Source organism: Eptesicus fuscus, chromosome 9 (genome assembly GCF_027574615.1).
Source record: "Eptesicus fuscus isolate TK198812 chromosome 9, DD_ASM_mEF_20220401, whole genome shotgun sequence".
NCBI classification, from domain to species: domain Eukaryota; kingdom Metazoa; phylum Chordata; class Mammalia; order Chiroptera; family Vespertilionidae; genus Eptesicus; species Eptesicus fuscus.
The window spans coordinates 10268670-10283664 of NC_072481.1; the positions used below are offsets into that span (position 1 = coordinate 10268670).

Below are 14995 nucleotides of genomic sequence, written 5' to 3' on the forward strand. Positions count from 1 at the left end.
ATGACACGCGGCCGCTGAGGCGGCCGCATGCTGAGGATGAAACATTTATGTTATTTAAACTATAAATATTGCGAAATAATGTTTTTCCCTCAAAGGGACACACTACCCGAGTTATGCTCAGTTTTTTGGCGAAGTTTGAAACACCAAGCTCAAAAGGTTGCCCATCACTGGCCTAGGTGGAGCCAATGGGAGGGGACCACCCAGTGTGTCTGGTGGGGAAGAGGGAGGTCAAACAGGTGGTTGGACCCGTGGGGAAGGGAGAAGGGCTGGAGGCCTGAGACTTAGAGCGGGGCCACCTGGGAGCTTGTTAGGAACTCTCCCCCCCCCGCCCCCCCAGCCCTACCAGCATCTGCATTTGAACCAGATCCCCAAGGATCTCCTATCAATGGATCAAAGAATGGGTACTCTTTGGTTTGAGCCACGCTTTGCTCCCCCGTCCCCTCCCAGGGTCTCCTACAGAGGATCCCATCCCGAGACAAGTCTAGGTCTAGATAAGGCCCTTTCTCACCTGTCCCCACCGGCTTTCCCTGATCTGCCAGTTGCCACAAATGCCACCCCAGTACCTGGTCCATTCCCGATGGGTCCATGCAGCTGCTCAGAGTCTGTGAAGGGAAAGCAGGACACAGGGAGGGCAGCTGGGGTGGCCGAGCAGGTGCGCACCTGGGTCAGAACAAGCGGCTCCAGCCAGGCTCTGCGAACTGTACGGGTGAGAGGAGGAGGGGCAGGAACCTCAAACGCCCCCCCCCCCCACTTTATCCAGAGAGCAGCGATCCTATTTCAAGTGTCTTAGTAGCAAACATCCCAACAGCACCCATACCTGACCTTATAGCCACTTTTATGAGCTTTGCCCTGTGGCACTCTGTACGCATGGCCCCAGCATCCAGGGGCGTGACCCTGAACTTGGAGTGTGAGCAGGTGTCTGAGGGAGGGAGAAACAAGGGCCCAGCCTCGGGGGATGTGCAGACAATCGGGGAAGCGTGGCGAACAGTAAAACTTCATTATTTCCCACTTGAGAGCTCTCCAGTGGGGATGAGGGGGAGCAGCGCTGAGCAGGCACTGAGCTAATAAGATTGCAGGGGGTGTGTTTAACCTACTTGCAAGAATGAACTATTTCCTGGGCCCCAGTTTCCATGCAAACAATGGTTATACAAATGAAAAGGCTCTCTAGTCTCTTCATTAAAGCAGTGCCTCAAAGGACCAATCTCTACCTGAATCTCCTCCATTAGCCCAGAATGAGATACTATGTATATAAATGAAGATGTGTGAATCACAGAATGCCTTTTAAGTAGGGTGGATTATAAAAGTTTGGCCCTGACAAGCCTTCTGATTCCACAGCTTTATTTCACAAGAGATGTGAGGCCACACACGCTTCCCTTCCTCGCTTGGTCCTCCCTCCCCTCCCTCCCTCCCTCCCTCCCTCCCTCCTTCCCCCTTCCCTGCCCCCCTTCTCCCTCCCTCCCTTGCTCCTGTTTGGGTCAGGACCTGATCTGGGAAGGTCTTGAAATCAGACTGAGTTTAGGCTTAACTCTCCAGCGCACGGACATCCGGGGAAGGGAAAGTTTTAAGCTGGAAAAGGACGGGCCAGACTCACTGTCACGCTGGCGGCAGGGTGGAGAGAGGACGGACGGGAGACACCCGGGCAAGGAGAGGTGGCAAAGTGCAAACCACAGTGGGAACTTCAGGCAGAGCAGAGGCAGCGGAGTGGAGGGAAGGCGCTGTCCACGCGTCACTTGTCCCACAGCCCGCCCTCCTCGAGAGGGGATGGGAGGAAAGAGGGTCTAAATCCCTGCCCTCGGCTGTCACGCGCACGCTTCTCTCAGAGCAGCGATTTTCAGCGGGTGTGCCGTGAGAATTTTTAAAAGGTGCAGTATCTGACTGTTCCGTCAGGGGCACTGACCCCTTTTCTCTTAGACTGTCAAATTAAAAAAATGACAACAGCCGCCACAACAGCCATCGGTGTGAATGAATCCAAATTACACCTATTTCTTTTGTCAGGTCGTCAAAAAAAATATATATTTATATTTATTTATTTATTTTGGTGTACCGAAGAATTTTAGTGATTGGTTTACGTGTGCCATGAGATAAAAAAGGTTGAAAATCGCTGACTTAGAGAAATCCCGTAGCCCCCACCCTCCTGCCACGCCTTCTTATCCCTACTGCACCCACAGTTCCAACAGGACTTGACATTTGGGGTTAAAGCTCACTGCAAAGTCGGGGGAGGGGGGGAGGCGGGCAGCACTTGCCTGAGAAGGAAGTGGGTGGGTGGGTGGGAGGCCCGAGCCCTGTGTGTGAGAGACAGAAACTCATAAAAGGCTGCCCTCACGCAATCCCTTTAGCAACAGTTGGACAGCGTCTTATAAAGTTACACCTGCGCCCAGCCTCCCACTCCTTGGTATTTACCGAGGACAATGAGAGCGTGTGTCCCCATAAAGACTGTCCCCACAGGCTCAGAGCACTGCTGTTTGCCATCCCCCGCCCACACAGGGGGCAGCCCATGCCTTCACCTGCAGGGGGCCAGGGGGACATGAGATGCTACTCAGCCATGAGAGGGCCCAGCCATTGATCATGGCAACGGCATGAACGAATCTCCCAGTAATGATGATAAGTGAACGAAACCAAACCGAAGCGTACCCATTCTATGAGTCATTGATAGGAAATCCTAGGACACGTGCTCTACAGGGGGTGGGGTGGGAGGGATTATAAAAGGACACAGGGAAACTTTGGGGAGGTGATATGTTCATTATCTTGACTGTGGCAGTGGTTTCAATGATGTATACATACATGAAAACTCTACATATGTTTAAACTTTATGCACAGTTTATTATCAATTATACCGCAAGAAAGCAATAAGCACATTTTTTCAAAGGCAAGGATGCCAGGAGATGGATAGTGTAGGGGCAAACCAACCAGACACATTGCACTACCCCTAAGACAGGCAGGATGAGAGTGGTGTTTCTAATGACCTTGAATCTGAGGCCCCTGAATTCATGTCCGGCCAACGTCCTCTTGCTGTTTAAAAGTATTGCCCTGTCTTCTTCCCTGCTGTATGCTCAACACCCCAAACAGCACTGATACATAGCAGGGACTGAACCATTTGTTTTGAATTTTTAATCCATTAACAGTCTTGGGAGACGAATCTGACAATGCCTACCGCACGCCAGGCTCTGTTCTAAGTGCATTTACGTATGTTCTTCACGTTAGGCTTCAGTTCCCAGCAAAGTCACCGGCTGGTCCTTCATTCCCCAACAGCACAAGATGAGTAACTCACAGATCCACCCCTGTGTCCTCCCAGCCCCGCTCTGCACCCAAGCCCTCGATCTGGATCCACGAGAATTGAGGACTCTTCCCTGTGGAAGGATAGAGCTGGGAAAGGAACACTGACCTGAGGCTGTTAAGTCATGTGGGTTTGGAGAATGTGAGCATGACTTGCTCAGCCAACCCGAGTCATCAGAACGAAGGGGCCCACTGAACGGACACAGAGGAAGGGAATTTTCTATATAATAAAAGGCTAATATGCAAATCAACTGAACCGCGGAATGACCAGTCACTATGACGCACACTGACCACCAGGGGGCAGACGCTCAACGCAGGAGCTGCCCCCTGGCGGTCAGTGCACTCCCACAGGTGGAGTGCTGCTCAGTCAGAAGCCAGGCTCATAGCTGGCAAGCGCAGCGTTGGTGGCAGGAGCCTCTCCCAAATCCGCAGCAGTCGGACATCCCTCAAGGGCTCCCAGACTGCGAGAGGCTGCAGGCTGGACTGAGGGACCCCCCGAGTGCACAGATTTCATGCACCAGGCCTCTAGTAGGAACATAAAAGCCCGTCCTGTTTCTCCCAGTGGGAGGGCAGATGGCTCTCTTTACCTGGGGTGGTGAGGCTCAGAATAGAAATGTGCTCAAGAGCAGTGGAGGCCAACTCTGGAACCAGAGCGCTCAGATGAATGGCAGGCACAGGAGGGTGGCAGGTACATACAGGAGGGTGGCAGGTACAGGAGGGTGGCTGGTACAGGAGGGTGGCTGGTACAGGAGGGTGGCAGGTACAGGAGGGTGGCAGGTACAGGAGGGTGGCTGGTACAGGAGGGTGGCAGGTATAGGAGGGTGGCAGGAGCAGCGTGGGAGAGGGGCTCCAAAGACAGTGTGTGGGTCTGGCCTCCACCGGGCTTGGTTTTAAGTAATGGCACCACCTACTCACTCTGTGACCTCCGTCATGTTACCTCTGTTCTGGGTGCCTTGGTTTCCTCATCTATACAATAAGCATAATAATATTATTATCGCTACAGAATGCCTAGTAGAGCATGACTTATATACCGTGTCATATAATAGGGTGGTGTCAAGGATCCAGTGAGATAGGGTAACATGCTTGCTATACAAAGCCTCTCCTTATAAATGTCAGCATTCCCCCAAAAGCTGTCATCCCACAAGGCGAGTATTGTAATACCCATTTCTCAGATGGAGAAACCAAAGCTCAGAGAAACCAAAGGACTTCATCCAACCACACACAGCTAGTTGGCCCAGGGCCTATCCCGGCTTAGGCTGCTCCCACTGCCCTCATTCACACAGTGGGTGGCTGAGCACCTACCAGGTGACCAGGCTAACAGACAAGGGGCTCGTATGCTTCCCTAGGAGGAGAGACAGATGGGTTAACAATGCAATGAGATGCAGTCCGAGGAGGTGGAGAGGAACTCTGTTTGCACAGGGGTGGGCAGTCAGGGCAGCCTGCCTGGCAGAGGTGGCGTCTGAATGGAGAGCTTACAGACCGCTTAGGTGATTCTAGCCCATTGACTTTCATGCCACACCAGCTCTGAGCTAAGTCCTTGAATCATTCCATAGAATCTTCTCAACTTTCGGATGAGGTGGGATCACAGATAGGCTCTGAAAGATGGCTAGAGGCACGCCATGTAGACAGCAAAGAAAAGTGGTCCAAGCAGAGGTGACAGCCTGGCCAAAGGCATGGAGGCAGGAGTCAAATCCTCGGTAGCTATGCATCCACCTCCACCAAGGCTCAGCATGGGGCGTGGCACCCAGTAGGCATACATGTTTGTGCCGAAGGTGGGCAGCCCACAGCCCTGACCCCAGGCCTGGCAGAAGCCCCCGTGACCAGCCCTTGCATGGCCTCAGCTGAGCCACAGGGGCCACGAAGAGAGCCAATGGGGTTCCCTCTATCTCCGAGCCCAGCTTTTCAAAACCACAATTACTCGCCTTTCAGAGCCGCTGTCAGTGTTGGTAAACTCCAGTCACTAACCTGCATTACACTGATCTCTCCAGAAACCTTTGCTGTTATTAATAGTTTATTGATCGCAGCCCATTGCTGATGAGAGTAGGCCTCCTCCCCAGCCCCCTCGGGGCCCTGCTATCTGCGAAGGCCTTCTATTCCGCATGCAGATCAATGCCACTCAAGTCTGGGGAAAAGGGGTCTCTGGGCCGCTTAATCCACTTTGGAAGGATAACGCTGAAGGCACAAGCTCAGATGAGGCACTGAGTCGGATTGGTCCAAATCAAAGCTGTGGCTTGGTGGCGGCTGGATCTGAAGATAAGAACTAGAATCTGCCTGGGGTGGGGAGGGGCTGGCCCTGTTTTCTGCAAGGGGCGGGGGGGGGAGGACGGGGGAGGGCAGGGTTCTCCATGCTCACACCACAGCCACCACCCATCCATCTAACAAATATTGATCGAGGACTTACCATGATGGTGAGCACTGTGCAAGGCCTGGATACACTGGTAAACCAGATGGATGCAGACCCTGCCTTCATGGAGCTTACTGAGCGTGGCCAGGAGGGGAGGACATTCAAGAGTCACAACATATCCGGTTAAGTCACAATATAGACAAATACAGCTAAGGAGAGGTATGAGGAGACCTGCTGTATCAGTTAGCTATTGCTGCATAACAAGCAGTCCCAAACTTGGATAGTTTAAAACGACAACTATGTATTATTGCTCATGAGGTGAGGGGTTGGGTAGGCACATTCCTGAATGTGGCCTTAACTGGAAGGGCTTGGCCAATGAGGCCTCTCTCCACGTGCCCTCATCTTCCTTCAGAGGCTTGTTCTCAAGGCAGAGAAGGGGAGAAAGTGGGGGGGGCGGGGTGTTCTTTTGAGACTTAGGCTTAGATTTTGCATGTCATCATTTCCACCACATACTGTTGGTCAAAACAAGTCACAGGGCCAAGCAGGGGAAAGAGACTCTACCCCTAGACAAGGGGGGACCGCAACGGCACATGGCAAGAGGCAGGGATAAAGGAGGCTCCCCATCCTGGCCATCGATGCCATCCGTCTGCCCGCCTTCCCCGTCCAGGAGGTCACTAAGCTAAGAACTGGCCGCTGCTTTGTAACTTGAAGGCTGTGCCAAGGGAAGAAAATGCCATCTTCTCAGGAAAAGAGAATGTTGTCAGCAAACGTGCTGAATCAAAAAGGGAATGTGACTCAAGTCACCTGTGAGTGTCACCTCTGAGGGACCCTGATGGGATTCTGGGGCAGAAAAAGGGAAAAGCTGGTGGCATCCGGGGAAAATCTGGAGTTGAGTTAGCAGTGGCATGTCAACGTGGGTCTCCTACTCTGATGATGGCACCGTGGTCGTGTGAGGTGCCAACAGTGGAAGAAATTGGTGAGGGTGTGGGGAGCTCTCTAGTTTCTGTGCAGTTTTTCTGTAAACCTAAAATAATTCTGAAATAAAAAGTGTACGTGTTAGAAAAGGAACTTGGCACCCAGGAGTGATGGGGAGAACACCCCTGTAGCTGACGAAGGGGAGGCTGAGGTGTGGCTGAAGACCTCGTGTGCAGCCCTTCTTGGCCAAGATCAGGATCCTGGTCTTTATCCTGGAGCAGAAAGAAGCCTTTGAAGGGGGTTGGGTAGGGCAGGGCCATGAATGCCATTTGCATTTGAGACATGCTGGGTGCTGCCTGGAGAAAGGATCAGGAGGGCGATGGGCAGGGGCAGAAAGCCGGTATCTGTCCACCTCCCCACCTCCCTGTCCCGGTGAGCAGCGGCGTGCAGGGCCGGTGGGGGAAGTGGATAGCTCAGGATCTGTTTGGGAGGCAGAACCCCAGGGTGTGGTCCCTGACGGTACCTGGGGAGAGAGAAATGGGAGATGTGAAGGATGGAGCCCAGGGTGAGACTCAGACCATGTGTGGGGCTAGGGGAACCGGGAGAGCGACCATCTGAGGCGGGAGAGCATCTGTGTGAGATGCTGCCTTCCTCATACAGCACCCCCCAGGTGTCCCCTGAGCTGTCTTCTCTACCATCTGCGTCATGTCACCCATACATGTCACTCAAACATATTGCTTATGTTACTGTCGCCTGAGCATGTCATCGGTGTAGCGATTGCCTAAACATGTCACCTGTGTCGCTAGCACATAAACACATCTGCGTGGATCACCGGTGTGGCGGCTACCTGAACAGCCCCACCGGCGTGTCAACCATGTCATTACCATCTGATTGCATCACCTGGGTGGCTTCCAGCCGCACGGGTCCCCCCAGCCGGGTTCTTTGCAGAGCAGGCACCGGAGCGTGTCCCCTGCACACCTGTCACCCACACAGTCACTTGGGCAGGTAGCCTCGATCCCTGACACCTGTGAGTGTCGCCTAAACATGTCACCTGAGGTGACTGTCACTGTCCACAGTGCCCCCTGGGGAGGCCATTGTTTTTTCCAGTCTAGCTGAGTTACAAACAGAGAAAACACTTCCCGGAGGGGAGATGGCTCCTTGCTGTTTCTGAGAGCCCAGAGGGAGGGCGGGAGAGGGAGGCAGCATCCCCCACAAAGTTTCCCTGATGGAAAGCTCACTGTGCTTTAAGTCTTTCAAGACAGTCGGTGGACCAGATGTCAACCTCTGTATATTCTATGTAAATGAAGGTGTTTGTTTATGCTAATGTGGGCTGGGTGGTGGGAGGAAGAGGAGCTAGAGGGGCTGGATCCGCTCAGAGAGACAGCAGCCATGGAAATCCAGGCTGGGGCCCAGGTGTGGGGTGGGGAGGGGGAGGGAGGGGGGACAGTGAATCACAGGAAATGGAGCTGGAAGACAAAAACAGGGGGTACAGCAGAAACAAGAGGAGGAAGGCGTAAATCTGAGGTTAGATTGCTCAGCAGAAGCAGATGGGGGAGAGAGAGGCTTAGCGGGAATGGTGGAAAATGTGTCTGCGACGGGTGGGAGCAAAGAACTGGACTGAGGAGCCTCCCTTCTCAGGGTGGCAGGGCTGGGATGGACACCCCGAGCCTGTGCTCTTAGCCACTGCCCCCGTTCCCCGCCCTCCCCCACCCCCATCCACAGAGGGTCTCTCCCACAGGACTGTTGGGCCAGTTAGGTGGGAAGGGCGCCGTGCTCTGCTCGGCATTTACTAGGCGTTTGTAAGTATGAGCTTCTTCCCCCACTTTCCTGCTGCAGCATGAGAACCTCTGTTGATGTCCCTTGTTAGGGAACCATAATTGTTGGGGTTCTTTTCCCAGCCTTACAAAGGGTTCAGCATTCTGGAGAATGGGGCTGCGGGTAGATGATTAAGAAGGAGTCCAAGGATGAAAGATAGTTTTGAAAGGCATTGGGGGTCAGAGGAGCTTCAGCTAAAGGGAACGGAAGACTCTCCACCCGTGTTTTTATTCACATGATTTATCCTAAGGCAAGGTGGAAATATACACTTCAAAGGGTATGGTATCAAAGGGTACAGATCATTGTCAGTTTGGGGAATAGCCTACAGCTGTTCAGGTATTTGGCCAACAGGAGGCAATAAAATGCCCTGAGCTGTCTGGCAGCAAACTACTTTCCTATTCAGGTTTGGGGGAAGTGCCATTTAGCCGATTCCAACAGGTAAACTACATATGTGGCTCACCCTTGTTGAGCCGCCCAAGTCCCATCAACCTTTTGATGGAACTCTTGTAATTATTACATGCTGGAATTGGTTTTCGGCAAACCTCTAAGAGCCAATCACGTGACCCCACTTCTAAGCTGTGGCCAGAATAGACTCCCTTTTGGCTGTGTGACTGGACCCAGATAAGGTTGGAATTGGCTGGAGGACACACAGATGTCCTGATGCAGCCGCTACGTGGCCTCCGACTGCAGGTCAGGCGCTCAGGCATCGCAGGATGAAGGGATGGGAGGGGACAGGGCCTCTCCACGCAATGCCACTTTCGTGCCTACAGAGGTCTGGCTGGGACCGCGTCTAGTTTAATCCTCACTGAGGTCCTGGGAAGAATCAGCCCCATACTTTAGATAAGAGAACGGAGGCTCAGCGCGAGACCGCAGGACTCAACACAAGGTCGCAGGGGCAGGAATTGAACTTGGCTCTCTGGAACCTGTCAGGAGTCTCCCATGCAGAAGTGGGGAAAGAGCCGCCCTGTCAGCATTTTCCATAGGGAGAGAGAACCACGTAGCAACCCATTCTTAGCATGGTCTGACCTGCACACCCTGAGGAAGGATCTAGAACAAGGATCATCAAACTACAGCCTGTGGGCCAAATCCAGCTGTTATTGTTTTTTTAACAGCCTGTAAACTAGAACGTATTTTACCTCTTTTTTTTTTCAATGATGGGAAATATTAAAAACAGAAGATTTCAGGGCACAAGAAAGTATTTAAAATTCAAATGTCAATGGCAATAAATAAAGTTTTATTGGAACACAGCCACACTGATTTGCCCAGGCCCTGTCTGTAGCTGCTTTTACTCTACACGGACAGAGACTGTAAAAGCAACAAAGCCTAAAATATTTACTCTCTGGACTGTTAGAGGAGTAAGGTTTGAATGGGTCTCTCCTGACCCCTCGGGTCACCTCCTCCGAGAGGCCCTCCTGACGACCTGGGGCAGAGGCCGCTGCTCCCTCTGTGCTCAATAGACCCACCCTTTCCCATGTGATTGGCAGCGATGATCAGCTGCCCTGCCTTCTCGTCCACGGGAGAATTTTACTGCGTTTCTTCTCAGATCCCCAGATCTGGGCATAAAGTGTCAGTAAGGCAGAGTTCAAATTCCCACCTTAGCTCATATTAGCCACTTTGTCCCTTTTAGAGCCTCAGTTTCCACGTTTACGAAATGGGAATGACAATCCATACATGCAGGACAGCCATCGGAGGGGATGCGCTAGATCACAGTTCTGAGCCTGTACCACACACCAGGAGCCTCTGGGCCCGTGGCATCCCCAGTCCCCCTTGGGGTGGGCACCACTGCCGTCCAGTTCATGAAGCCAAAAGGAGCACAGATTTCATTCAGTTAAACACAGCCTCACCTCCGCCCTCTGAAGCTCTGAGCACAGGCCGCATACAGGCGGCGCTCCATAAATGTGGCTCCTCCTCTCAGCCCAGCAGGCGTGCACTGGATCCAGGAGCGTTTGCTCAGCAAAGGCTGAACAATGGGGCTTGGGGGTGGCGCCTCTCAGCCCCGGGTCACGGGCCCTCACCCTGCTGCTCTGCCTCCCCCAGGCTCCCCGAGGTCCGCGTCTCGGACAACGGTCCCTACGAGTGCCACGTGGGCATCTACGACCGCGCCACGAGGGAGAAGGTGGTCCTGGCATCGGGCAACATCTTCCTCAACGTCATGGGTGAGTGCAGGGCCTGGGCCCCGGCATCCCAGTGAGGAGCTGTGTGTGTGTGCACACACGTGTGTGCATGTGTGTGCATGTGAGTGCCTGGGTGCGCGCGCTCACGTGCATGTGCACCGAGGGGCTGTCCCGGGCACCACCTGCTAAAATGCCTGTTGTGCGGGCAGCGGGCCCTCTCCTTTCCCACCCTCGACCTTGAGGTGTGACCGGTGTGTCCTTGCCACTGAGGACTTCCTCTCTGGACCCCCTTCTTCTACCAGCCCAGGTCCTCACGGGCCGGGCACCCTGGAGGGGCTCTGACACGTTGATGGGCACAAATGAGGGAGTGAGGGAGCAGTCTGCCTCCTACAGGTCAGCGGGCTGTCGCAGACGCCGGGTCTCAGTTGTCCCTCCTGTTAGATGGGGCGGGATGCAGGACGAATGGATCCTCATGGACCACGCAGACTCAGGCTCTGTAAGCCAGTGAGGACTCGGGGAGGGAGGGACAGGGCACTGCAGGAGCAGCTGCGAGGGCACCGTTCCCAAGCTGAAGCCGAGAGCCACGTTCAGAGAAACACCCGTGGGGAAGCGCAGGGGATGGCGCTCCTCGGGGAGGACAACCCAGGAGCCTCCAGGGGGTCTGAGACATCGGCCCAGCGGGACGCACACCTGCTGCAGAAAGAATGATTCTGACCCGGCCGCATGCCCCTCCCTGGACCTCCCGATCCTTTGTGCATTAAGGGACGGAGTAGAAAGCACACTGGACTGGATGTCGGGGCTCCTGGTTCTGGGGCTGGCTCTGTGCCTCCATTTCTAATTTGCAAAGCGGGGATGCTACTGCTCAGGCCTGTCTCTGACTGCCTGTGTCCAAACCGCGCCCCCACCTCCTGCCCCCCAGTTTCCCCATTTGTAAAAACAAGGACCTTGCTCCCAGTGGTGGCTGAAGCCCCTTCAGCACAGATGTCCATGCCAGGAACATGCTCGGATTCTGCCTCCAGAACTCTAGGGCTGGACGTGGTCTCAGCTCCGGGCTCCAGTGTTCCCCCATTTTCTTATCAACTGGTATTTATCAGGGACACAAAGCTTGCGGGATGTGGCAATCAATGGAAGCATAAAGGCACCGTGGAAAGCCGCAGCTTCTGGGGAAATTGAAAACCTCCAAAGGCCAGACCTCCAGGAGGACATTGATTCCCATGGAGGCTGCATGTGGAGCGCTCTGGCCTCCAGCAAGGCAGGAGGAGGCGTGGCCTCCTGGCTCAGCACTGGCTGGGAAAGGGAGGGAGGGCTGGGAGGGGGCAGGGAGGGGGAAGGGGGGTGCAGCATGAGGAGGTTTCTGTGCAGTACCTCCTGTAATCCAGCTGCCACACCAGCTGCGAGGCAGGCACTGTACTGTGCCCACTGCGCAGACCCGGGCTCAGAGAACGGAGGGGCTTGGCCAAGGTGGGAGGGTTAACGGAGATAATCCACAGAACAGAATGCTCTGAGCTCAGGCCAATTTCCAGCGCCCAATAAATAGTGTCTCTTACAGTCTCAGCCAATCATAATCATGTCAGCAAAAGGCAGGCACAATTAGGAGAAAAGTTGTGCCTCCCTCTCCTCCACCTCCATGGCTCCTTTAAATATATGTCAAGGCAGGTTTCAGACATTAAAATCTCCTCCTTGTTTTGGCCTGTCTGTGACATTGCGTCACACACACACACACACACACACACACACACACACACACACACGCAGACCCTGCCTCCTAGCCAGTGGGGTCTCCTTTGTCCCCCAGGGGATCCTAATGACCATGGCAGCCAACAATGGTGCAAGATGGCCCTGCCCCTGGCTGATTTGGGGGTCAAAGGGAAGCTCCCCAGGACAGTGGGGAGACAGGGAGCCAGGCACAGCCCAGGGCCCCACGTGCATCCTCAGCTCCGAGCAGTTCTGCGGCAGAGCCGGGCTTCCCGGTCCGCCCTCGCCGAGTGTGCAGCCAGCACATTCTAACGCGCCGTTTCCAGAGGCCTCTGGGTAGAGATCAAAATTCGAGAGTGGCTGTAATTTCACGCCTATAACAGCCCCGCTATGTGGTGGGGAAAGACATTTGGGAGCCCCGTGGGGGACACCGAGGGTTCGTGCCGCACGCCGTCATTAAAATGTTTTTATCCGAGCTGCAGATAAATTGTAAGCCAATTTCAAAGCTGCATGCTGGGCCCCGGGAACGCATTACACACAGTCACCGGAGCATGGCCAAGGCTCTTCTTGGGGTGCAGGGTATGCGGGGGAGCACGTTCAGGGTGCGATGTGACAATCAATTAAATGTGGCGAGGCCCAGACACCCCCACCCTGTGCCACCAGAAGCCCGAAGCACGCGGCTTCTCGGCCACCGTCGCCAGGCGGAGCGGTCACCACCGAGGGGGCTCTCCCCACCCACAGCTAACCACCAAGGCCACGTTCCGCCAAGCATGGTCTGTGCGCCCAGCCCTGGGTGCTGCATGTCAACCCGCAGTTAACCTTGTGACCTCCACGAAAGCCCTCCGAGGCAGGCGTGGTCACCCCCATTTTACAGATGAGGGAGCAGAGGCTCTGAAAGTTCCAGGGACTCACCCACGTGAGGGACAGCCCCACCAGGTCTGCCGAGATCAGAGCAACTCTGAACTCCCGAGGGAACCATCCCTACCTTTAGTCACTCAAATGCCAGAAAGCGATGGGCGGTGGGAGGTGGGATGCAGAGTGGAGAGAGAGGGGACCTCACCCCGGTAAGACGGAGGCCTCCCTAGGAGCACTTGGCCAGACCGTCGGGTGGGACTCCTTCTCCGTCGGGGCCTGTAGGAGTCTGGGAGGACACAGAGCTGCGCCCCAGTCCCCATGGGTGTGCCCCTTCTCCCATCCTCTGCGACCCTCTCTACTCCAACCCTCTGACGGGAGCCCTGGACGTGGAGTCCAGCAGCCCTGAGTCCACATCCAGGTAGGTTTCCCCTTGTGACAAGGACGGCCTGGTATTGAATTTCCTTTCCAGGAAAGACGGTATCAGGATGTCTTTCCTGTGAAAACGTGTTAGAATAGGCCCCTCTGAACGTGGTTACATCTGCAAAGACCCTAGTTCCAAGTCAGCTCCCGCCGACGGGCACTGGGGGTTGGGGCTTCAACCAATCTTTTCTGGGGGAAACAATTCAGCCAACACCAGAAGCTGGGCCAGGAGGGAGCCGAGCAGGAGTTGCCGCTGTCTGACTCTGAACCCCACACTCTCTGCTCCCCGCCACAGGGGTCGCCCTCCACTGAGCATTTACTAATATGCCAGGCTCTGTGCTAAGCTCCTCATAAGTTAACTTAATGAGCCGGCACAGCAGCTCCATTAGGCGGGCACACCACTCCCTCTTGGCCCGATAAGGAAGCCAAGGAAGCCCAGAGATGCTACCGCCCGCCTAGGCCACCCCAGCGTGCTGGTGGCGGAGCGGGGGTAGTGCCTCAAACACAGGTCACCTCTCTGCTCTACCGGAAGTCGCACAGGGTCGATAGGCTTTAGTAAAACATCCCATCTCAGGATTCCTGCCTCTCTCCTGCAGGCTTCCAGGTGAGGTTGGCAGATGAAAGTAGGATTTTGGAACCTGAGGCTGCAATGGCACCAAAGCACACCATATGCTTTCCAGCCCTGGGGCCAGGGGAACAGTTATTAATAAACTCTGCACAGCTGGGGTTTTTCCAGTGTATTTTACTGGATTTTTTTTTTTTAATTGATTTCAGAGAGGAAGGGAGAGGGAGAGATAGAAACATCTATACTAATAAAAGGGTAATATGCTAATTAGACCGGGAGACCTTCTGGATGTCCTTCTGGACAAAGCCATGGTGGTGGGGCCAAGGCAGAGGTGGTTAGGGGCAAGCAGGACAGAAGGGGTGGGCAGTTGGGGGTGATCAGGCCAGTAGGGGGGGCAGTTGGGGGCAAGCAGGCCAGCGGGGGTGCCAGTTGGGGGAGAGAAGGAGAACAGGCAGAGTGATTAGGGGTGATCAGGCAGGCAGGCAGGTGAGCAGTTAGGAGCCAGCAGTCCCAGATTGTGAGAGGGATGTCTGACTGCCAGTTTAGGCCTGATCCCACAGGCAGTCGGACATCCCCCGAGGGGTCCCAGATTGGAGAGGGTGCAGGCCGGGCTGAGGGACACTCCCCCCACCCCCATGCACAAATTTTGTGCACCAGGCCACTAGTCAATAATAATAGAGAATCATTGATTGGTTGCCTCCTGCACGCCCCTATTGGGGATTGAGCCTGCAACCCGGGCAAGTCTGGCACTCTATCCATTGAGCCAAACCAGCTAAGGCTTTTTTTTTTTTTTTTTACTGGATTTTTATTAAGTACATCTGGTACTTTTACCCCCATGTTTTCTTTTTTAAATAAATTGGTTTATTGAGATAGAATTCACATATTCCAATCATTTAGAGTATACAGTCCAGTGGTTTTTAGCATATTCAGAGCTGTGCAATCACGTTTAGAAGATTTTCATTGCCCCAAAAGAAACCCTGTACCCATTAGCCACTGCCC

The 14995-nt window shown here is 54.3% G+C and overlaps 1 protein-coding gene across 1 annotated transcript in view; it reads left to right on the forward strand.

Annotated features, from left to right (window-relative positions):
- The window catches only part of IGSF21 (immunoglobin superfamily member 21), a 204871-nt gene that overhangs the window by 164045 nt on the left and 25831 nt on the right, over nt 1-14995 (forward strand). The window contains exon 4 of the mRNA XM_054721014.1: nt 10385-10503. Coding sequence (XP_054576989.1) covers nt 10385-10503 — 119 coding nt within the window. The remainder of the gene's footprint in view (nt 1-10384; nt 10504-14995) is intronic.